Raw genomic sequence first — 23,884 nt, 5'->3', positions numbered from 1 at the left:
TGTATGAAGAAATCCTTGCTGAGGTCAGTGATCTTTTGACATGATGGCACTAACGGAAATCTGGTTATGAATGTTTCCATGGCACTAAGGTTAACTACATGCTCTTTGTTGTCTCGAAGAGTTGTCTTGAACATTGACTGATCGATAACACGGTTATTTACGTTAAAGTATTTTGATGGATTATGTTGTAAGTGTACGTGGATGAAGGAAAGGGGTATTGTCAAAGCGATGAGAGAAAGAGAGAGTGAGAGTGAGTCTATTAAAATAGGTCTTCTGTCCGAAGAAGGTTACATAAAAGCAACGTGGACGATGTGTGATACACAATATAGAGACTAAGAGTGAGAGAGAGGTGTACGATTGATTTAAGGCTCACAGCATTAGAGCCTCGGGAAGCTTAGGCCCATAAGGCGATAATGGCGTGCCGATGCTCTGATTGAAGTAACACATCACACTTGGTGTCACGTGACGGCCAAGCCTGGCATGACGGGAATGGTTAACCTAGTTCTGTGGCGTGTCTTCCACTTTGATGTGCAGGGACTGTCATCAGCTCCAGACTATCCCTCACCCTACAGGGGTGAGTTTTGGGGCTCGCCCGCTCGCCCCCGGCGACTTCAAATCGCGTCGGGCGGGTTCGAAATTCCTCTAAAATCGCCCGCCTGGCGAGTTCAAATTTCGCTGAAGCACAAAGTTGTTAGGCAACGTAGTCAATCGGAACGGCCGGCGAACAAATATCTCTGCGGGCGATCTCAAAATCTGTCACTTCTCTACTGCCCACTCATCCCCCCCCTTCCCCCACTTTCAGAAGGACTCAGGACTACCACCAATCAAGGTCAGACACATTGGCTACCCCTCTCCGCCTCACTTGACCGTGTCTTCACCCCTCCAGTGCCACGAGCCGCTGGCGATTGCATCAGCAGTCAAAAAAGTTAAACCCCCCTTCGTCCCCCCTCAGTCTTTGCGCTATTCACTACACCCCCTCTCTTATATCTTATCCTGCGCTCACCAATCCTTCAGAGACTTTCACATGTTGTAAAACAGTTTCCTCTCAGATAAAAACTCGGTCATTGACCCCGAGTAAGAAGGTCAGTGTCTCGACAGGCAGCTGTGTTCAGATTGCAAGTACCGGTCATTGACCCAGGTCTCAAGGCCAACCAGCTTTTACAATGCATCTGCCTTTGATCTGACCGCCCATCCAGAGCAAACATATTCCCCCTAGCCCTCTGTATTTTTCCTTTGATGTGCCTGCTATGTACCACTGATCCAGTTTCTGGGAAATGTATGTCATTGACTGCAGGGATACTCATTGAGACCATTTTCCAAAATATGTTAACACCAGCTTTGCTGACCAACTTAGTACAAGTAGTGACAGTACTACTGCTGTCAATTATTTCCCTTCAACTAAGGAAGTAAAAAAGACCAACCGGATCCACTATATGTGATAAAGAAGAAAAGACAGACCTTCAACAATAGGACAAGGGATGCAACTCTGCTGAATCAAAAGCATAAAGATCACCTGTGAACAATTCTAGGATCAAGTAATCTGAACATCTGTTTGTTTTCATTAGGAAATAGAAATGAAATATAATGCTTTTGATTATTTATGACTTAAGCTGTGGGAAATTTGGCTGGTATGCAACTTTTATACTTCTGCTTGATCTAACAGTAATATTAATAACACAGACATAAAGAAAAAGAAACAAAACAAGAAAGCAACTTAAATTTTTTTTTGGTAGTCAGCTTTTTATACTTGGTTTTACACAACAAAAAACATAATTTAAATTAAAAAAAATGCTGATTTACTCTTTTGTAGTGTGTGTTTATGTGGTAAGTAGAGTTCCATAGTAAATTACTTTGTAAATTGTGTGGTAGGGGGTACATAAAGGGGGTAACTTTTAGTGAGGTTTAGTGTGTGATTGTGTGACAGGGTGTGAATGTGGTTTTGATTTCTTGTTTCTTTGTGGCGGCTTTTATTTTAAATTCTTTATGAAAACAAGGTTAATTATCATTATATTAAAACATAGCACTTTAGTCATCAAGTTTTGTGTGTGTTTGTGGTAGTTATTAGTAGTGCAAATCCACATGTATGCATTATAAGTATGAATGTACGTCTTTTGTGTATGTGGTTAGCACGCGACGAGCCGCTGGGGCGGTTGTAAGAAATCCCGGCAGGTTGGGGGCCGGTTGGGATTTTGGGGGGCTGGTTCAATTTTTGACTTACCGGCCCCCCTGGCCGGTAGCAAAAAAAGTTAAGGTACCCCCCTGCCCTAGTCATCCGAACAAGTTTTTTTTTTTTCCTCCCCAGAACAGAGGGACTGCAACGAGTGCGATCGTTACTGTGACTGACTTAATTCGTTCTCTTTTCGGACCAGATTGTGTGTTTGAATTGACTTTCACTGTCAGTACAGCCATAGACCTATATGTCCCTGGTACAGCCGATCTCTCTGCTCGCTTTAGAACAACCCACACATCTAGGCGTCTTCCAGTCTCTTCTGTATTTCCCAAAAGTTGCAGTAAGCAACGTCTCAGTGTTTTATTTGCACATGTCTTGAATATATTATAAGCTCTTGTTTGTATACATCTCTGAAAGTCTCCCAGTCCATTCTCCATTTCCCAAAAATGTTGAGTAAGCAAGGATGACGTGTGGATGTAGGACTCTGATAGGGATGTGAGGAAATACTGAGGAAACATGTGAAGGTCTCGACACAGGGGTTCCTGTTCATGAGTGTGTCAGCGATGCTAATTCTGCCTTTGTCATTCTCTTAATGAAAATATATACAACGGAGGACTGGCCATCACTATTGAAAAAACTGTCCAATCCTGGCTCTACGGTAAAGAAGGCTCATCTAGACAATTTTTTCTTCTTCACGAACGTTAAGAAAACAATTCTCTGGTTGAGGCTTCTCTATCGGGGTTGGACAGCTTTTTCAATGTCGACGGTGACTCCTTCGTTTTATTTTCATTCAGTTTTAAAAAAAGAAGAAGAAAGTATCCTTTATTATCCCGTCGCGAGGAAATTTGGACCGCTTCCTCCAAGTCCCAGTAAACGCTAGCAGCAGTAAGGGGCTCCGCTCACATACTTATATGTAACTTCAGCAGGACCAACGACGTGCTGCCTTTTTTTTATGCCGCGATAGGGATTATGACGAGTATTTGGCCTGTTTTCCTTTCATGCAACGTGTAGCGGGCTGGGATGATATGCAGTGCGTCGTCGGTCCTGCTGAAGTTACATAATACCCGCTCCAACAAAATGATAACAAAGTCGCTGTGGCCGAACAGAGATAACAGCAATAAACCTGAGCCATGGCCAACATTTTGGATTTTGAGATTTTTGCATTTTTGCACTCTACCAAATGTGTTATATCTATTCTGTAAATATCAATTTCAGATTCGCTTTGCAAATATAATAAAAATGAGGTTTTATTGCACTGCAGACGCAAAATAAGCACCCTTTTAACCCCAAAATAATTGTTTCTTTCTTCACTTTTTTTTTTACTTGAAACAAATTTCATTTTCATTTTTTGTGATGCATATTGAAGAAAAGTTTACATGTAATCATTGTCAGTCACTTTAAGCTTTAGAAGTTAAACCAAAACCTGTTGCTAGGGATTTTTTGCAAATTTACTCCTGTGACCTTCACACCTGCTTTTCTCAAAATGGCCGCTTGAGTTTGAGCAACCTTTAAATCGCTATATCTCATCAATGCTAAATAATAGACACTTGTAGTAAAGACCATCTGAAAGCTGGTTATCTTCACTTTCAAGGGATACCAAAAAGTCGAAATGTCAAAAATGATACTTTGTTATCCTTTTGTGGGAGTGGGTCACAATTATGTGAGCGGAAGCCCCTAAGAGTCGCGTGACCCAGATGTGTGCGTGTTGAAGTATAATCCGCCACCTGCACTCATGAGGGTGAATGAGGTCTTTCACGTACCACGGCGGTGACACAGGGACGTTGTTGCCGTTTCCGAAGCATCACACGTGTCTGTCCGGCCCTGGATTCGAACTTGTGACCGAAGATCACAAGTCCATCGCTCTACCTTCTCTTCTTCTTCGTCTTCTTCTTCTTCTTCTTTTTCTTCTTCTTCTTCTTCTTCTTCTTCTTCTTCTTCTTCTTCTTCTTCTTCTTCTTCTTTTTCTTCTTCTTCTTCTTCGTTCATGGGCTGAAACTCCCACGTTCACTCATATTTTTGCATGAGTGGGTTTTTACGTGTATGACCGTTTTTACCCCGCCATTCAGGCAGCCATACGTCGCTTTCGGGGACATCGCTCTACCAACTGAGCTACCAACCCACCTCCCCTGTAATTGACTGGGCCAAACTTTCTCGTCAAAGGATCTGTGAGAAGCACTGGTCAGATGGATTCTAGGCTAGCAGCGCGAAAGGAAAGTCCGGTCAGTGGTCCAGACGCTGTCAGTGGCAATGGTCTGAACCTCAACGTGATCGGCTGTACGCAGTTTCCAACCCGTGTGACTTGTCGTTATCAGATGATAGAGTGTGGGCGAGTGTGGCCGAAAATTGGCTCCAGACGCATTAGCCGCAATCCCTTCGGACTTGGGCCACATTAGCTATATTGTGCGACGGGCTCTAATTCTAAATTCTCCACGGCTATGTTGTAACCCATGAATTTGAATGTGAAAGTGTCTTTTGAACACCCTTCCTGCAAGCAGTTTTGTAAGTTAGTGTTTACCATGTGTGCTACTTTTTTTTTATGAGAACTATATAGCATGTCACACAGTGTTCAAAACTGGTTAGAGTAAGTATATACTCGCCTAACACGCTTGAGATTTACTGGCCGATGTGAATGCGTGATATATTGTGTAAAAAATTCCATCTCACACGGCATATTGTAAACGCCATGAGCCTCCCTCTGGGAGGGTATGTGCGTAGAAATACTCACTAATAAATAAATAAATAAAGAAAGGTGTTCAAAACTGGTTGGAGAAAGGTGTTCAAAACTGGTTAGAGAAAGGGTGTTCAAAACTGGTTAGAGAAAGGTGTTCAAAACTGGTTAGAGAAAGGGTGTTCAAAACTGGTTAGAAAAAGGGTGTTCAAAACTGGTTAGAGAAAGGGTGTTCAAAACTGGTTAGAGAAAGGTGTTCAAAACTGGTTAGAGAAAGGATGTTCAAAACTGGTTAGAGAAAGGGTGTTCAAAACTGGTTAGAAAGGTGTTCAAAACTGGTTAGAGAAAGGGTGTTCAAAACTGGTTAGAGAAGGGTGTTCAAAACTGGTTGGAGAAAGGGTGTTCAAAACTGGTTAGAGAAAGGGTGTTCAAAACTGGTTAGAGAAGGGTGTTCAAAACTGGTTAGAGAAAGGGTGTTCAAAACTGGTTAGAGAAAGGGTGTTCAAAACTGGACCACTTCAATTTAGAGTGACGTACACGAGTTTGGAACCCTTTTCGCTGTCCAGTAACTGAGGCACTTTTTCTTGTCGCGCTTGCATTTTTTTTGTTTTGTTTTACAAAATCATCCTTATGTGGAATGTTGAAACGCACGGCTTATTCCCCGAAGTCACGGGACACATCAGGATTTTGCAGCTTTCTTCTATCCATATAGATTTGTTCTGTATCAGTTGTCTCATCGATCCTTGTTTTTTGTGTCGTTTGCCTTGGATCTGTGTGTCCAACTTCCAGTCCACAATTTTACATTTGCTGTTTGAGGCGTCACAGTGTAAGTGCTTGATCTGAATGCTTAGTAGCATTTCTTCTTTAATTTGGAGCGATATACACAGTTTCAGAAACCAGGTTTGACATGTTCTCGTTCGCTTTTCATTGCATTGCATTTCATTCACTCTATTATTATCCCAATGCTGGGAACAATCGGGTCGCTTCCTCCCAGTGGAAAGCTAGCAGCAACAAGAGTCGCCCTACCCAGGTGTGTGCGTGTTTAGGCCAAAAAAAAAAAAAGGTCTGTTTACGGTAACATAGGCCAAAAAAATAGGGTCGGTAGGTCGGGATTTTTTTTTTTTTCTCTCCAAAAAACCATATTTTTACATTATTTTGCCCAAAAAACAAGATTTTTTTTTTTTTTTTTTTTTTTCCCCAAATGCCAAAAAAAAGTCTAGGGTCGCGCGAAAAAACTAGGGTCGGTCGGGTTACCGTAAACAGACCTATTTTTTTTTTTTGGCCTTATGTGAAAACAGATCTGCACTCATGGCAAAATGACCGAGCTCTTTTATGTACCACTGTGGTGAAACGGGGGTGGGACATGGATACCGTCGTTGAGTCTGCACATAACGTTACAGTTTAGTGTAGTAGGGTTTTCCGTGTCGAAGACCGAACAGTGAGGTCAAGGCCACTGAAGTGTTAGAGGTAGATTAGTCAACAGGAAAGAGCAAGGAGAGCGAGGGAAAGAAATGAAGCCGTCTGGCAGCTGTCAGATACCTCGATGACCTGGGAGCCCGTGCAACCCGACTATTAATATATACTATACTAAGCGTGTTGCTCCAGCTGGCTCAAGGCCGCCGGAAGACAGGGCAGGCTTCACCCAGACGGCTTTCATGAAGAAGAACATTGAACACCCAAGGGGCTTCGCACTAGTAATGGAATTACCCGCCACTTCTTGCTACGTTTCCCGGGTCGGGATAGTAGCTGCCTCTGCTTGGTAGGCACTCTGGTGCGTTTCAAGTTTGGTTGGATTCAAGCCGCCAGTGTTGGATATGCTTCGAGAGTCGGGATGAGAGCTGTCATTGCTTTAGTCGCTTCAAGGGTTGGAATATGAACTGCCACTGCTGGCTTCACGGTAGAAGTTGGGTTATATACTACTGGTCAAAAGAAACTAGGCTGGTTCGTTTGGGCGTGGATCTTTGTGATGAGGCGGTAGGGCTGTCTACGGTGTCCTGTGCCTAATTGACTGTATCGACACTCAACGTTGTTTTGTATTTTTTTGCCCAAATATGGCATTTGACACAGAGCGAAACAACCATTATTCTACAAGACCGCACTATTGATCAAGTCTAATTAGATTGTCTTTTATTTTTCGATTGAATGCACACAAACATGCCTTACTTTGAAATCTTGGTCGGTTTATGAGTTTTAGTGGGCCTCTGATGTCATGTGGCTGTAGAAAGGGTAACTCAATGTTGAATCAATGTTTCTCTTGTTGCTCACGGCAGTACAATGCATGCATGGCCTTTCTTGAAGTATGATTGGTTTTACCATTTCACAAAGATGCGCCTACATAGTATCTTTTGACGGGTGGTGTAGCTTGCTTCCTTTGGTCATATCAGAGACTGGTAGCCAAGATCTGTGCCGGTAGCGGTGAGTGGGTGTGGCGAGACTGACGAGATTAGGGCCTGTTGTCCATCACCCGTCATAGCGTAACGGTGGCCTGCCTGGACAGTTATTGATAAACTGGTGAACCACCTCTGCTCCTCAACGTTGTGGAGTTAGTTCTTGCTCTCCCGAAGTGTTTTGAAAATTACCGGAACGGCTAAGTAAGAAATGAAATTAGAGCGATTTTCGCTTGTCAGAATTGTTGTTGTTTTGGTGGGTGGTTGTGTTGTTGAGGTTGTGGTGGTGTCGGCGCTGGTGGAAGGCCTTTAGATGATACCTAAACTGTAGTTCTGTTGCCTCTTGGTTACATACGACCGCCATATGCTGTCGTGACGACATGCAATAAGACTTCTCTGCATTAGAGAAGACAGAACTTGTAGTAGTTCTGCCCCAGAAACGAAGTCTCTACTGGGAAAATGACCCAGTCATTCATCTAATGTATGATTCATATTTCCCGTGTCGGCATGATTGGAACACTGCATTGACCAGCCGACCATGATTCATCCACACACGTACCAAGACGGCTGAGAGGTTACCAGTGGTCATTACTTTATCAGTGATCCTGTCTAGGGCCAGACTGCGCGCTGACTTATTACTGACCACCTACTCTCAATTCACGCTATCCCCCCGCTCTCTGTGCCTTCTTGTGAGCTGTTTCCAACCCATAAGTTTTCCTCCACTTATACTGGTAGAAGTCGGAGAATGAACGAAGAGTCTTGGCAATAGTAAGGCGACTAGTTTCCAAAATGAATATGACCGCATTTATCGAATTGTGTGTATGGGTGGGTGGGCGTGCGTGCGCAAGTGCGTGAGTGTGTGCGTGCGTGTGTAAGTGTGTGCGTGCGTGTGTAAGTGTGTGCGTGTGTAAGTGTGTGCGTGCGTGTGTAAGTGTGTAAGTGTGTGCGTGCGCTTATACACGCATATTACAGAACGTGAGTTCGTTATTGAAGAGAAACTGGGAGGTAAAATGTATATCTGGTTTTCTTCTTCCTCGAGCTATAAATATGAAAAGGCATTATTTGTGAACCGCTAGCAGACAAGCTTCGTCACATCCACTCCAGTAAACACTTTGTGTTTGTTTGTTTGTTTTCTTAACGCCCAGCCGACCACGAAGGGCCATATCAGGGCGGTGCTGCTTTGACATTTAACGTGCGCCACACACAAGACAGAAGTCGCAGCACAGGCTTCATGTCTCACCCAGTCACATTATTCTGACACCGGACCAACCAGTCCTAGCGCTAACCCCATAATGCCAGACGCCAGGCGGAGCAGCCACTAGATTGCCAATTTAGTCTTGGGTATGACCCGGCCGGGGTTCGAACCCACGACCTCCCGATCACGGGGCGGACGCCTTTCCACTAGGCCAACCGTGCCGGTCCAACACTTCGTGTGACCATGAGTGAAATGAAAGGATATCAATGAAATAGGAGTTGAACAAAGTCACATGCTGTGATGGGGGGTCCCAATCTCGTCCTCCGTTCTGCTACTTCTGCTTCTTCTTTTTGTTTGTCATAAGGGTCCTCCTTTTAATGTCAGGTCGCCAAGCAGATGGTTGTGGGGCGTTAGGTCACGAACACATGTGTTCATCCACTTACCATGCTCACTTATTGCATTCTTTTTATATAACTTGATGATTGTCTTCTTTTTTAGTATTACTCATTGTACGCTTTATTTTGTAAGTTACGATAAAGTCTGCACCCACATATATCTAATCTTTAGTCTCAATACAACCACACTTATAAATGGCAGTAACAAGACAGGCCAGGAAGGCAAAACATGCAATCAATCAAACAAACAGTGTTGTCAAGTCTGTTGCACCATTAAGCCATTATTTTGTAACAGGGTCCACCCACCGACCGCCTATTTTCCTCCCATCTCCTCCAGGGGCTAATTGCTGTGGTGGTGACGGGGCGGCGATCAAAGATGCATGCATGTTGCTGATTTACTTGTGGTCAGACTCACTGACCGTTACGGGGCACCTGTAAACGTATTCCCCAGTTTAAGACCAAGCGTACAAAACATTAATCACTTACCTGAAAGGGGCAGCTGAGTCGGTGGTCAGATCTGGCGTAGGTCATTACTGACATAGGTTCTAAGATATTCTTGCCGTAACTAAGGAGATGATTAAATTGTCAATGTTAATACCAGTCTCCCTAGATGTGGATCATGACCCGATGTTTCTGAGCGTAAAAAAACTGAGTAGAAACAGACTGGTAATTGCTGTGTTCTTTTCCTCTTCTATTTCATGTGAAAACTAAATTCGAAGTAATCACGAGAGGCACCTCAGTTGTAGGGTTTTGTTTTGATTCATTAGTTACCTATTCAGTTGTATTCTCCGTCACGAGCATAGGAATTCAATTTCACTGTTGTGAAGGCGGCAGCAGTGGACCCTGATTTGATGTACTCTTGCAACGTGCACGTGACGTAAGCTTCAGACATTAGCATTTTCTATCTATCAGGTAGCCTTGTTTTCTGGGTCGTAAAGTATGCAGCACTAAAACAACGACAGTGGTTGTGGTGTGTTCGTGCAATTTTCCCCACCATTACACATGTGTTTAACGCTGTACCCCCCCCCCCCCCCCCCGCCCCAGCCCCACTAATGCACTACTATCCGGCACGCGCGGCGAGTTGCTCCACTCTCTTTGCTGCCAGTCTGACTCCAATTATTATTTGTTGCTGCCATTCGCAGAGACTATCACCGTAACGGTACTGCTAATGGCTCGTGTTAATTGGATCGCTAAGTGAGCGAGGTCCTACTGCGTATTATTGCCACCGGCCTCCAGTCTGGGAAGGTTGTGAGAAGAAATTGGAAGCTTCATCTTTTCCTCGCTTTTCATTTTTTTCTTCGTTTGATTAATGGTGTACATGTGCTTCTCTTCCCCCTCCCACCCCCCCACCCCCCTCCCCCTTTCTGCTCGTTTCCAATTTCCATCACATAAAGCTTCTTGTTTCGGAGTGGACTCTAGTGAGAACAGTATTTGAAGCAGATCTTCCTATCATGCTTCCACTTCAATCATTTCCAGAAATTGCTATTTTGTGTCTTTCTCCCTTTTTTCTGTTCGATTTTTTCCCTGTTGACGTCATGTTCTCTCTTTCGTTCGGTCTTTCTTTCTTTCTTTTTCTTTCTTTCTATTTTTCTTTCTGTCTTTCTTTCGTTCCAAGTCGAGGCCTTTTTGGGGGTATTCTTTTTGCCTAGCTGGATGCAGTGAAACTTGAGTCCACCCTCGAGTAATATGAGCTGCCGTTTCTTTTTGTCCGTCTTTCTTTTCCCCTATTACTTCTTCCTTCTCCTCTCTTTTCAGCTTTTGGCTTTTTGTGTGGTCTTGTTGTGTTGTGTGTGGTAAGAGTGTATTATCGATTTAATGAACTTCATTATCTATATCTCTGTAGTGCCCTGGGTGGCAGCTGCAGGAAATCCAAAAAAGCTTTCAGACTAACGGATAAAACAAAAGCACTCGAACTCGAAACTTTGTTACATAAAGATTATATCGTTAGGTCCACATTGTCCTTTCTTACAGCTAGTCCTTGAAACAACACAACCATCAAACGGGGAGAGGGAGAGGGAGAGGAGAGAGAGAGAGAGAGAGAGAGGAGAGAGGAGAGAGAGAGTGAGAGAGATAGAGTGGGAGAGAGAGAGAGGGGAGAGAGAGAGAAAGAGAGAGAGAGATAGAGAGAGAGGGAGAGAGAGAGAGAGAGAGAGAGAGAGAGAGAGAGAGAGAGAGAGAGAGAGAGAGAGAGAGAGAGAGAGTCTTCTTTATGTCATTAGGATCATCTTCCAAATTCGTTTTCTTTCACTGGGTGTTTTTTCCAATATTCCCCTTCTGGTTTCGGCGACGGGTTTTGTACAAGGCTGGTGGATTGTTGCTTTTGATCTTCGTTCCTTGTGTCACACGAAAAAGGGAATTGGTGCCAAGATGTCACGAGGTCTATAACCCCTGTTAGCGATATAGACTTGACGATCAAAGCTCTCAAAGAGTTGCATGCATGGTCTCTTTTTCCAAAGACCAGGAACAAGAGTTGTCTGTCTGCCTCCTCTTTCCCTCCAGATCAAATCCAATGCTGTTTGATGCCCGGGAAGAAAAGACGTAGAAGTTCGTGATAAATTGTTCACGGCCCCGTTATAACGTTTACCTTACAGACAAGATTCGTTTTAAAGACTGGATGGGGAGGCGCAGGAAGCAAGTCCTTCAAAAATAATAGACAGCTGCTGTTGAAACTCTTTTGATTGGCTTCTAATTACAGGTTGGATTAAACTGCCGTTACGGATCTGTTCCGGCAGATGTCTTCCATCTGAGGCAGAAGGGATGTGTTGTGGAAACGTTAGCGAAACGACTTAAAGAGTTCCAGCGCAGTTTGCCGCAATAAAGAAACCTTATGTTTGGTTTGAAGAGTGAAATAGAGAGGGTTTTGTTTAAATTTTACGTCGCAAAGCCCCAGTTTTGAGGTAGGGGTAAATGTTTGTATTTAAAATAAATTTCTGGCGGTGTTTGAAGTGTGTAATATTTGTGGAAAGATGATTTCTTGAGATGTTTGAAGTTGGGAATATTAGCGTAATACCTGCTTTTCTGGAACGAAAACGGCATGTTTGTTTCTGTGTGCGCTTTTGAAGTACAACACTCTTCGTTGTCCTCGAAAAGTGCTCCCCTAAACTTTTGATAAAATCGGCTTAAATATCGAGTTCTCTTACAGTACGTTTTCATAATAAGTGCAGATGGAACAGTGTTCGTTCTGTTTTAAAAGTTTTATCTGTTTGGGGTTGAGTACTCCTTTCGGAAATCGGCGTTGTGTTACAAGTGGATATCATTTCAGTTATGGTCCCCACTGCAGACGCCTGAGTTTATTCCCTTGTGAATTCAATCGATGTTGGATAAGTGGTTTGCCATATACTGTCAATATAAGGTTAACAGTACCCCTTTGAAAGTAATGGTCTCTGTAAGTGTGAGAACAGGCGAGTTTATGCAAGCAAGCAGCAGAAAACAGAATTCCTCACATTGCACATAGAATAACTTTCTTTTTGGTTTTATGTTTTCTTCATCTTTTTTTGTTTTAAATTAGCTTTATCGTCGCAAATCATGTGCATGTAGACGATCTTGTTAATGCGGCAGAAACAAGACTAACATCGCACACCAAGCACGTGAAATTCGTTTGTGTTGTAACAGTCTGGCACAAAAGGCAGCCATTAGACCCTGTTTAAAACAAGAAAACAGAGACAACCAACCGACAGCTTGACGCTGTTTACTTTAACAGTAGTCGCTTTGTATTTTTTAACTTTTATTCTGCCTGACATCAAATCAGAAGGCAGAGCCTGCAAAACCCGGGTTGAAAGCGCTCGGTCACCGTGCATTGAACACAATTTTTGGATCAAAGACGTCAGAAAACTGATGGAAGACTGATTCACCATGCATGCAATGCTCACAATGGATAAGCTGGTCGCAATTGGTCACCATGCAATAACCGGAATAGGTTGTTTTTTTTCCTCTGTGACAACAGTCTGACATCAAAGACATCAGAAACAAACGGACGGAAGATTCTGATTCACCATGGAATATTTGCAATATTTTATTTGGTTTGCTTTAATTCTGGTCATCGTGCAATAACCGAACTATTTTTTCTCTCTGTCACAACAGTCAGACATCAAAAGCATCAGAAACAAACGGACGGAAGATTCTGAATCACCATGCAATAATTTGTTTTAGTCATCGTGCAGTAACCATACTATTTTGTTTCTCTCTGTCCCAACAGTCTGACATCAAAGGCATCAGAAACTAATCTGACGGACGATTCTGATTCACCATGCAATTACAATTTTGGTCATGTTGCAATAACCGTACTATTGATTTCTCTCTGTCCCAACAGTCTGACATCTAAGGCAGTCAAGAAACCCTGGTGGAGCAACTGACAGGACAGATGGTTTGCATTCAGTCACCGTGCAATAACTGTACTATTTTGTTCTCTCTATCCCAACAGTCTGACATCAAAGCGGGCATCAGAAAAATATCGGACGGAAGATTCTGATTCACCATGGAATATTCGCAATGTTTCAGCTGGTTTGCAATTGGTCATCGTGCAATAACCGTACTATTCGTTTCTCTCTGTCCCAACAGTCGGACATCAAAGGCAGCCAGAAGACCCTGGTGGAACAACTGACGGCACAGATCAGCGAGTCGCCTGGTCCCCCCACACGTAAGCTGCTCGCCAGGTGCCTCGCCCAGCTCTTCAGCGTGGGGGACACCTTCGCCCTGTTCGAGACCATCAACAAGTGCAACGACATCATCCGCAACAAAGATGACTCGCCCAGCTACCTCCCCACCAGGCTGTGAGTAGTGGGAACAACTCGCAACGTTTACTACTGTGTGCTGTTCTTTGGGATCATATGGGTGTTTTCTTGTTATTCGTACTATCTGTCTGTCTCCCCCCCCCCCCTCTCTCGTTCTCTCCCTCTCCCCCTCTGTAGTTGTCTCTCTCACTCTCACCCTTACCCCGTCTCTCTCTCTCTCTCTCTCTCTCTCTCTCTCTCTCTCTCTCTCTTTTGTTTTGTATCGATCACCGTCTCCCCCTTCTCTTCCTATCTCTTTAAACAAGCTACTGACCAGATTTGAGCTCAATTGACCCCAGAGTACCAGAGAGATACAAGTCTAATCCGTAGACAGAGAAACAGACAAACAGACAAAGCGAAACCTAAACGCCGCTTTATCCCCGAGTACGCTAGTACAAGGGCTCAGCAAACTTTAATTGTGTGTCTGTGTGTCTGTCTGTGTGTCTGTCTTTCTCCACTTAACAGCTTATTGCTGGGAAACTACTGGGCGCAGTTCGTTCAAAAGTTGATACACTAACTTGATAATAGGTCCGATTGATCGTATTAAAACTTCATAATGTTACCTGGAACCTAAATGCGAAATAAACCACAAAAAACCGACTTGGCGGTGGGAGGAATTCGCGGAGCCACAGCCAGCCAGGCAGTCTGATAGAACAGCCGAACTCGTCACACATTGACGAGAAATATATAGCGTCATAAAAAGATTGCGTCACGGTCAAAAGTCTTTGACGTCTTTTTCTCTCGCGCGGTGTGTGTGTTTGTTCATTTTGTGCACATGTGTTAGTGTTACTGTTTGTGTGTGTGTGTGTGTGTGTGTGTGTGTGTGTGTGTGTGTGTGTGAGTGTTTTTGTGTTTGTGTGTGTGTATGTGTGTATGTGTGTGTGTGTGTGTGTGCGCGCGTGAATGAGTCTGTACTCGTGTGTGTGTGTGTGTGTGTGTGTGTGTGTGTGTGTGTGTGTGTGTGTGTGTGTGTAAGAAAGAGAGAGGGAGTGAGGGAGAGAGAGACGTGTGTGTGTGTGAATGTGTGTGTGCATTTTCACTGTGATCAAATAAAAGAGAAAGGCCAGTCACCACGCACATCCTCGGCTCGCATGCAATGTATTTATATAGCAAAGGGAATGCCTGTAATTCACACAGATCAATCACTTGGTCTTAAACGTGCACAAGACAAAAACGTTCATACTGGGGGAGCGAGCCAGTCTGAAGAGTACTCGGGTCCAGCGCGAGCGTTTTTTTTATTTCATAACGCGGCGTAAACAAAAAAAGCAGATCACAGCCTATTCTGCACTCGTAAAATAAAGACATGTCATTTCTTCAGGACGCTGTACCATTATATCCAGACCGTAACAGTATTGATTTCAACCGAGAGGGCTGTCACATGCATTATTCACAAAGCTTACACATTATTGACCAATAACTTATTTCTATTCGTGAATATGTTTTTGACCTCCGCTATCTATAACCCGACCTTAGCTCTTTTCCCTGTCTCCCCAGTCTCCATTTGGGTATTTCTCTCCCCTCCTCCTGACCCCCCCCCCCCCTCTCCCGGGGGATTTATTTGAGTACCCGAAAGGAAGAAGACGGGTTAATTAACCAAAAAGTTACAAAGATATCTCACTGATGAAACATTCAGCAAAAAGAGAGAAGAACTGGAAATGTGATCCCGCTTTTGACGAGCTTGTCAGCTTGTGTTGTAACTGCATCTAGGACTCTTTCTTCAGAGCATTTTACTGCGCGCTGCAGGTTTGACGGGTCCTGTTTCAGCAATATTCCCGCTCATGCAATTTTAGTGTCGGTTTGCGTGTGATTAGCAGGGTAGGTAAACGCAGGGGTGTCGCTGGCTCGACGCACAGGGCATCATACAGCCATCCCAGCGCCAGAACACGATGATTGCACACGGGGTTCCCAGTGCATATCTATCGATTGGTATCCACAGGGGATCTAGACCACGTCGTTATACAATGACGCTTCTAGCTGCGTAGAAATGATAGGAAGTCTCGACCTCGATTTGCTGATTGCTGGATGAATTTGGGCTGTGTTTGTGTGCGGGTTTTCTCTCTCTTTGTGTAGGAGTGTTGGGGGTTGTGTTTCTGTGGGTTTCCTCTCTCTCCTTGTTTGAGAGTGTTTCTCTTTTGTGTTGTCGTCGTTGATGTTGTTGAATGTGTTCTAGTTTCTTTTTCTTGAAAATTGTATTTTCCTTCATGTGTGCTGAGTCCGATTGTGGGTTTGCTTCGTAAAAATAATAGAACATTTATATAGTGCTTCTGCACAGCTGGAAGCGCTTTACAATGGCTCGACAGAAGGGGGGGGGGGGGGGGGGGGGGGGGGGGTGGTTGAGAGACAACATACAAACAAGTACAATTCGCAATAAATGACGCCTTTCAAAACGTGGGAAAATAGACATCAATAAGCGACATAACGCGAAGATTTGACATTTTCTCTCTCATTTTTGTCATGGGTAATACAAAGTCACAGGCGATAGACATTCTGGCATGAGATTGTCCACGCCTTTTTTTTCAAGACATCATAATCTTCAGCCCCACAGAAAACAATTGATTGGTGTTGTAGAAACAGGAAGTTGGAAGTTCTCGATCTCCCTATGTGAAGATGTCTCAAGATCAGTCTGTCACACTCTGTGGCTGTGACAGCCGGAAGAATCAAAACGGAAAGTTGGGAACAGACATACAGACATTTTGGCAGACACAGTGACATAACAGGCAAAGCTCTGAGACAGTGGGCTAGACACAGTGACATAACAGGCAAGGCTCTGAGACAGTGGGATAGACACAGTGACATAACAGGCAAAGCTCTGAGACACTGGGCTAGACACAGTGACATAACAGGCAAAGCTCTGAGACAGTGGGCTAGACACAGTGACATAACAGGCAAAGCTCTGAGACAGTGGGATAGACACAGTGACATAACAGGCAAAGCTCTGAGACAGTGGGATAGACACAGTGACATAACAGGCAAAGCTCTGAGACAGTGGGCTAGACACAGTGACATAACAGGCAAAGCTCTGAGACAGTGGGATAGACACAGTCACATAACAGGCAAAGCTCTGAGACAGTGGGATAGACACAGTGACATAACAGGCAAAGCTCTGAGACAGTGGGCTAGACACAGTCACATAACAGGCAAAGCTCTGAGACAGTGGGATAGACACAGTGACATAACAGGCAAAGCTCTGAGACAGTGGGCTAGACACAGTGACATAACAGGCAAGGCTCTGAGACAGTGGGCTAGACACAGTGACATAACAGGCAAGGCTCTGAGACAGTGGGCTAGACACAGTGACATAACAGGCAAAGCTCTGAGACAGTGGGCTAGACACGGTGACATAACAAGGCAAAGCTCTGAGACAGTGGGATAGACACAGTGACATAACAGGCAAAGCTCTGAGACAGTGGGCTAGACACAGTCACATAACAGGCAAAGCTCTGAGACAGTGGGATAGACACGAAGGCAAGGGCACATAAAGCAAAGCAGCATGATGCATTCTTTCGGAGTTTTTCTTGAGTGCCGAATCGTGGAGTGATGGCAGACGGTCGTAGTCAATAAATAACTCCGGAGTCAGAGATATTATCATGAGGAGTTAGATATATTATCATAATATTCCTACTGTTATCCTGCTCCTCCACTCCAATGTTGTATATTAATCGGTACTTGTCTTCGGCAGTTACTTCACCACTGTGCACTTTATGTCACTTCATACCTTTCTTCATCGTTGGAAGCGCACGGGAGCATCAAAGTTCAGAGAGAGAGGGGGGGGAAGGGAGGGAGGGAGGGAGGGAAAGTAAGTTCTTCTCAGTTTTCGAGGGTAATAGAATAAGCAATGGATTGCAATATATTATATCCGGCACTCACGCTGAAGAGGGCCTATTCTGAGAGCGAGTAAACGAGGTGGCCTCCAGGAACCAATTCCACGAATCTAAAGCACAAGAAGAGGAGGGGAAATGACCTTTACGCCAGGTGTTTTTATCACCACCCCATCCCCCACTTCTTCCTGTCTTCAAACTAGACAAACAAGATACACAACAAACACACATCGATGGTCCCTGGTCCTGGGACTTATCCTTGAATTGTCGCTTCCAAAATGGACGATAATGTATTGGAGATTCTTGAGCCCAGGCAGAGGAGGACAAGAGATGGAGGGGGGGGGGGGGGGGGGGGGCATTTGGGGGTGGAACAAAACCCAACAAGCGATTGAGCATAATGTCATGCTCTACTTTATACTACAAGCCCTACATGTCAGCAATCATGGTGTGCATATTATAGTAGGTAAGTTGCACATAAGAGGAGAAGTAGGGATGGGGTGGGAGTTCGGGTACTTGTTCTTGTCGTTCGCTGTTAGATCGTCAGCCCGGACTGCAGGGCGAAACGTGCTGTCCTCTCACACTGTATTCTTCTTCTTCTTCTTGTCGTTCGCTGTTAGATCGTCAGTCCGGACTGCAGGGCGAAACGTGCTATCCTCTCACACTGTATTCTTCTTCTTGTTCTTGTCGTTCGCTGTTAGATCGTCAGTCCGGACTGCAGGGCGAAACGTGCTGTCCTCTCCAAGTCCTCTCTGGGGCCGTATAGCTTCTTTTGTAGCGCTGTCTCCTCTGGCGGAGTTCGGGTACAAAAAGCAACCAGCGATTGAACATGATGTCACTGCTGTCATTTACAAATAGCTTGCAGTTGGAGAAGTGCAGTCAGCCTGCTGTGCAAGGTGCACGTGAAGCAGAAACAGAGGAGGAGGGAGGGAAGTGGGGGGGAAGGTGAGGGGCAGGGGCACACAATCCAACACCCGATTGAACTTAATGTCATTGCTCTCTCCTTTATAACTTGAAGTCTTGAAGGTCAACCCTAAAGCAATCCTTGTGTGCATCTTACATTACACAAGCTGCACATAAGAGAAGTAGGGATGGGGGAACGGGGGAGAGGAGGGGGGGGGGGGGTAAATGGTAGGGGTAGAAAAACCAACAAGAGATTGAACGTAATGTCATGCTCTGCTTTATAACTAGAATTCTTGAAGGTCAACCTTTACAGCAATCATGACGGTGTGCATCTTACAGTAGGCATGCTGCACACAGAGTAGGAGTAAGGGTGAGAGGAGGGGGCCAGGGGGAAAGGGGGTAGGCGTACAAAAACCAACAAGCGATTGAACATAATGTCACGGCTGGAAGTGTTGGCAGGCGGGCCACTTTGCCACCCACAGACAATGACATGTACAAAAACCCGCTCGCGTCGCGTTTGACTTGATTTTTTGTGATGTTAGAAGGGTGATGCATACCGCATGAACCACGGCTTGACATGTTGATGTGTAATGGCTGTGGAGGAAAAACTTGAGGTTGGTGGTAGGGTTCGGTAGTTGGATGAGGAGAATGTCATAAATAAAGGTGTCTGAAGGGGGGGAGGGGGGAGGGGGGGGGGGTGGGGTGAGCTGTATGTAAGCAGAAATTTGTGTTATGGCGTGTGCACTTTTTTTTGGTATCCTTTCCCCGAATCTGTCTTCTGAGTTCTGTGTTTTTATCATTTTTTGTTATTTAAGAGTTCTTTTTCTTCTTTCTCGTTTTGTTTGTTGTTTATGTTCTTGCACACGATTAGTGTGTGTGTGTGGGGGGGGGGGGGGGGAAAGCCCAGCTGCCATTTTCGTGAACGTCGTCTTAAGAAAAAAACAGATAAAGATAACGTGGTGCTTGGACCGTTGAAAGCAGCGACCCGGCAAAGAACTTCTAATCTTCTTCTTCTTGTCGATCACACTTCTAATTATGAAACCGATGGTATACATACAGCAAGTTGTGATTTGTCCATCCCTTCTTGCATTATTATTTTCTTCTTCTTTTCATATGTAATAATAATAATTGTGACACCTTAAATAGTCCGAACCACAGTAATCTATGCTCTTCGCGTTTTACATACTAACTATGATTAACAACATACAATTTAACATAACATCAAATACATATACATTCTGGCAAAATAACGCAATAATACACTTACAACAACACATTAGCCACTTATAATATGTGTTGTTTTTGTGTTTCAGGGCGGCCATTGCGTGTCTGGGAGCGATGTACGAGCGACTGGGGCGGATGACGGGACGGTCGTACGAGGAGACCGTGTCGATCCTCATCAAGGCGCTCAAGAATGCAGAGGTGAGCACCTTGAGCAACGTCGGTCTCACGTTGCGTCTCTTGGGTTGGCATGTGTCTATACCACCTTCACATTGCTGGTTGGGATGGTTGGGATTGGTTGGGATTGGTAGTTGTGGAACTTACTTGGATAAGGTGTTGCTGTGTGTGTGTGTGCGTGTGTGTGTGTGCGTGTGCGTGTGTGTGCGTGTGTGTGTGTGTGTGTGTGCGTGTGTGTGTGCATGTGTGTGTGTGTATGTGTGTGTGTGTGTGCGTGTGTGTGTGTATGTGTGTGTGTGCCTGTGTGTGTGTGTGTGTGTGTGTGTGTGTGTGTGTGTGTGTGTGTGTGTGTGTGTGTGTGTGTGTGTGTGTGAATTGTGTAAGCACCCCGTCCCTCCCAACGCTTTAGTCGTATATTGATTGAAGACAATATGAGTAACAAAAACAAAGCAGTATGAGAAGAATCTGCAAAAAAAAGCATGCTGTCGACTCAGTGCAAAACTCTAACGATTTTGAATTTCTTCATAACGCACTTGCTGAGCTCCTGTTGCATTTTTTTTTTACGACTTGAGATTCCAATTGTAACGATATCTAATCTTAAGTTTGGCAGACAGACAAACAGGCAGACAGACAGGCAGACAGACAAAATGAAACCTAAACACCACCGTATATACGGGGGGGGGGGGGGGGGGGATGGGGTGATAATGATAAAAAGGACGTCGGCATATTATATCTTTTGTCACCGTGAATTTACCAAGACTGAGAGAAGAAAAATTGTCAGAGAAAGAAAGGGACACGAGACAACGTCTTTGACATCCTTAGACCTTCGACGCTTGCATCGCTAACAAAGCAAGTTGTGGTGATTTTACCCTCTCCATCAAAAAATGGACACTCCAGTAGTCAGGAGTTGAAAGCGGAAAACAGTAGCGAGACACGAGTCAGCCCCATTACTGGAGCGCTAATTCCGTTTGAGTGAGTGATACTAATGGACGCTGTAGGTCCGTCAGACCAAGGAAACGACAGATCAATAGGGGAGTGTCCTAAGAGGCGCTCGTTATCTTGTCCCTTACCTGGATCAATGCCCTTTTGCTGTCTGAAGGAATGGGGGAGAAGGGGTGTTGGTTGGGATGGAATTAAGAAATGTCGAGAACTAGCTGGACTGATGGAGGAAAAGTTGTTTCGGCGATGTCTGTTTCCAGAAGGGGAGGAGAATGAGAGAGAGGAGAAGTTTTCCAATGAAGAAGAGAGAGAGAGAGAGGGGGGGGGCGCGGGGGGGGGAGAGAGAGAGAGAGAGGGGGGGGGGAGAGAGAGAGAGAGAGAGAATTGAATTGAACTTTATTTAACAAGAGAGAGAGAGAGACAGAGAGAGACAGAGACAGTGAGAGACAGCCAGACAGAGAGACAGACAGACAGAGAGACAGACAGAGACAGAGAGAGAGAGAGAGAGAGGGGGGGGGGTAGTAGTAGGAAACAAAGAAAAGAGGAATACGAGGGAATAGGTGAGAGACCAGAAATGTTGTCAAAAGATAATTCTATGATTTAAGAGAAGGATACACACAGAGAAGAAAGAAACAGAAGAGGAGGTGCGCGCGCTGAAAAGAGGCTGGGACAGGGACAGGGACAGGGGTTCGGGGCGAAGGAGAAAGAGACTGATGATGCAACCCATCACTTGCCCTAGCGATTGATTCCCTGTCGTGTCTAGCGTGTCAGTCTGTGCGAGACAACCGAAGGTTAAAAGCGGCACACCCCTTCCTTGCATCGATTCCTTTCAGTCGCTGTCGTGTCGGGTCTCCCCTAAGATTGGTCTGACTTTCAGCCAGCGTTCTATAAAGGAAAGTTCAGACCGCTTTAAATGTTTTGTCCTTCTCATGTCAACGATCATGAACATCGCCTTAGAGCTGTCCTGGTTTGTACACGCAATGACAAGCATCCTTTCACTTCAAGACACATTTAAAATCAATAGCGCGACTGCCTCATATGCAGAGTGGGAAGTTTTGTTGAATTAGTTTCGTTACTGACAACAGATAAAATAAAAATAACAGTAAGAAATATATAGAATAGAAAGGAATGAATATTTAAAAAATAAAATAAATAAAAAATGACACTGGACACTAGCAGCCAGGCTGTATACTATAATTGTCGGTACTTGTCCAAGTTAAAGAATACTCTTATTCAGCGTCAACGCCTGGGTAGATCTGTAGCTATGTTATGTTATATCAAGTCTTATTCAGTGTGAACGCCTGGGTAGATCTGTAGCTATGTTATGTTATATCAAGTCTTATTCAGTGTGAACGCCTGGGTAGATCTGTAGCTATGTTAATATGTTATATCAAGTCTTATTCAGTGTGAACGCCTGGGTAGATCTGTAGCTATGTTATGTTATATCAAGTCTTATTCAGTGTGAACGCCTGGGTAGATCTGTAGCTATGTTATGTTATATCAAGTCTTATTCAGTGTGAACGCCTGGGTAGATCTGTAGCTATGTTATGTTATATCAAGTCTTATTCAGTGTGAACGCCTGGGTAGATCTGTAGCTATGTTATGTTATATCAAGTCTTATTCAGTGTGAACGCCTGGGTAGATCTGTAGCGCAGAGCATGACCGTGTGCGTGGGAAGGACAGTACCTTTAAAGCAAAGTTCAGTACGCTTTAAGATGGGTTTCGATTGATCCCCTTTTGGTCCTTGCCTTCTTTTCTTTGTGTGTGAGATATAACGGGACGGCCTTCTGAAGCCCTGGCTGCATCTATTTGTGTTCACTGGCTGTTTCGTCTTGATGTCGGATAAATCAGCCTTCATTTTTCTTGCGGAGACCTTTGGATATGCGGCTTTAGCTGCTTTTAGAACCTGTATCTGTCGCTTTCTTTTGAGATGTGCACGGTTAGTCGCAATTTACGTTTTTTCGGGAAACAGTATGATTTTTGGATAGGTAAGATGTTCTTGAAACATTTCCAGCTGGTTTTAACTGCTTTTAAACCATGTAGATCGATTTCTTTGCGGTTTTGATCGCAATCTTTATTTTATAGGAAACCGTATCTGTGAAAAATTAAAAGCCAGTGATGGAGTGAAGTTTAAATCAACATTTCCACATCTCTGCGTGATATCACTAAAAGAATGAGCATATTTGTGTCGGTCATGGGAATGCTTACATTCCCAGATCTTTAACATTTAACGTCAGCACTGCATGACTTTCCACTTTTGATTATTATGGCTTTACTCTTTTAGTCACGAATATTGTTACCATTGTGGGGTTATATTATGGAGGTTCCAACAAGCTAGGCTAGTTGTTGAAGCGTGGCCGCTGCGGATCGCAAAACGCTGATCGTGTTTTGAAATGTCATACCTCTTATTACGTGTAGTGAAATAGAACGTTCACACCACTGTGAGTACTACTCATAGTGCTTAAAGATACCGTTAATTGCCTCTGTGGGCTCCATCGTGCCATGCTTTGCACAACAACTGTTTGTTTGTCGGTTGATGACTATCTGCTCCCATCCTCTGGCCTGTTAGATCGCTATCTCTACACGGTGCGTCAACCATTTGGGTCGAGGACCTTTTTATTGGCTGTTTTTGTCTTAGGATAAGCTACGATGAAGTAACTCTGTGTAAAAAGCCTAGAAGGGTGTGTGTGTGTGTGTGTGTGTGGGGGTGTGGGGGGGGGGGGGCTGGGGCGGGGTGTTTTATCTCGAGTAAGCAGCTGCTAGATCCTTCCGACTGTTTTGTCTGCGGGTTTACATCCCATTAATTTTATTCTAAGTCCATTGGCTACGTGCGTTTACTCCTAACGGTTAGGTCGACTCAGTACTGTACAACCACCTTACACCGCCTTCAAGCCATCGGTCGTCCGTCCCGGATCGCCATGATAGGTTGCAGGGACGATACAAAACAATATAACCAACAAATTATTGGTCGCTTTGATGTCAAGTTACACTGATGCATGTGATGGTGTCTCAGCTAATCAGCTTTCAATCAATCAATCAATCAATAGGACGCTTATATCGCGCATATTCCGTGGGTACAGTTCTAGGCGCTCTGCAATGATGCCGTGTGAGATGAAATTTTATACGGCCAGTAGATTGCAGCCATTTCGGCGCATATTTACCTTTCACGGCCTATTATTCCAAGTCACACGGGTATAGGTAGACAATTATTAACTGTGCCTAAGCAATTTTGCCAGGAAAGACCC

General features: G+C 44.4%; 1 protein-coding gene across 3 annotated transcripts in view; it reads left to right on the top strand.

Annotated features, from left to right (window-relative positions):
- Nucleotides 1–23,884, top strand: part of LOC138952221 (HEAT repeat-containing protein 5B-like) — a gene marked incomplete in the record, with an annotated part of 117,059 nt that overhangs the window by 16,257 nt on the left and 76,918 nt on the right. For all 3 annotated transcript variants that reach the window (XM_070323826.1, XM_070323824.1, XM_070323823.1), the window contains 2 exon segments: nucleotides 13,373–13,584; nucleotides 19,616–19,724. In XM_070323826.1, coding sequence (XP_070179927.1) covers nucleotides 13,373–13,584; nucleotides 19,616–19,724 — 321 coding nt within the window.

Source organism: Littorina saxatilis, linkage group LG17 (assembly GCF_037325665.1).
Source record: "Littorina saxatilis isolate snail1 linkage group LG17, US_GU_Lsax_2.0, whole genome shotgun sequence".
Taxonomy (NCBI): Eukaryota; Metazoa; Mollusca; class Gastropoda; order Littorinimorpha; family Littorinidae; genus Littorina; species Littorina saxatilis.
Note: the sequence above shows the minus strand (reverse complement) of the source record. Positions and strands in the feature narration are given on the sequence as shown.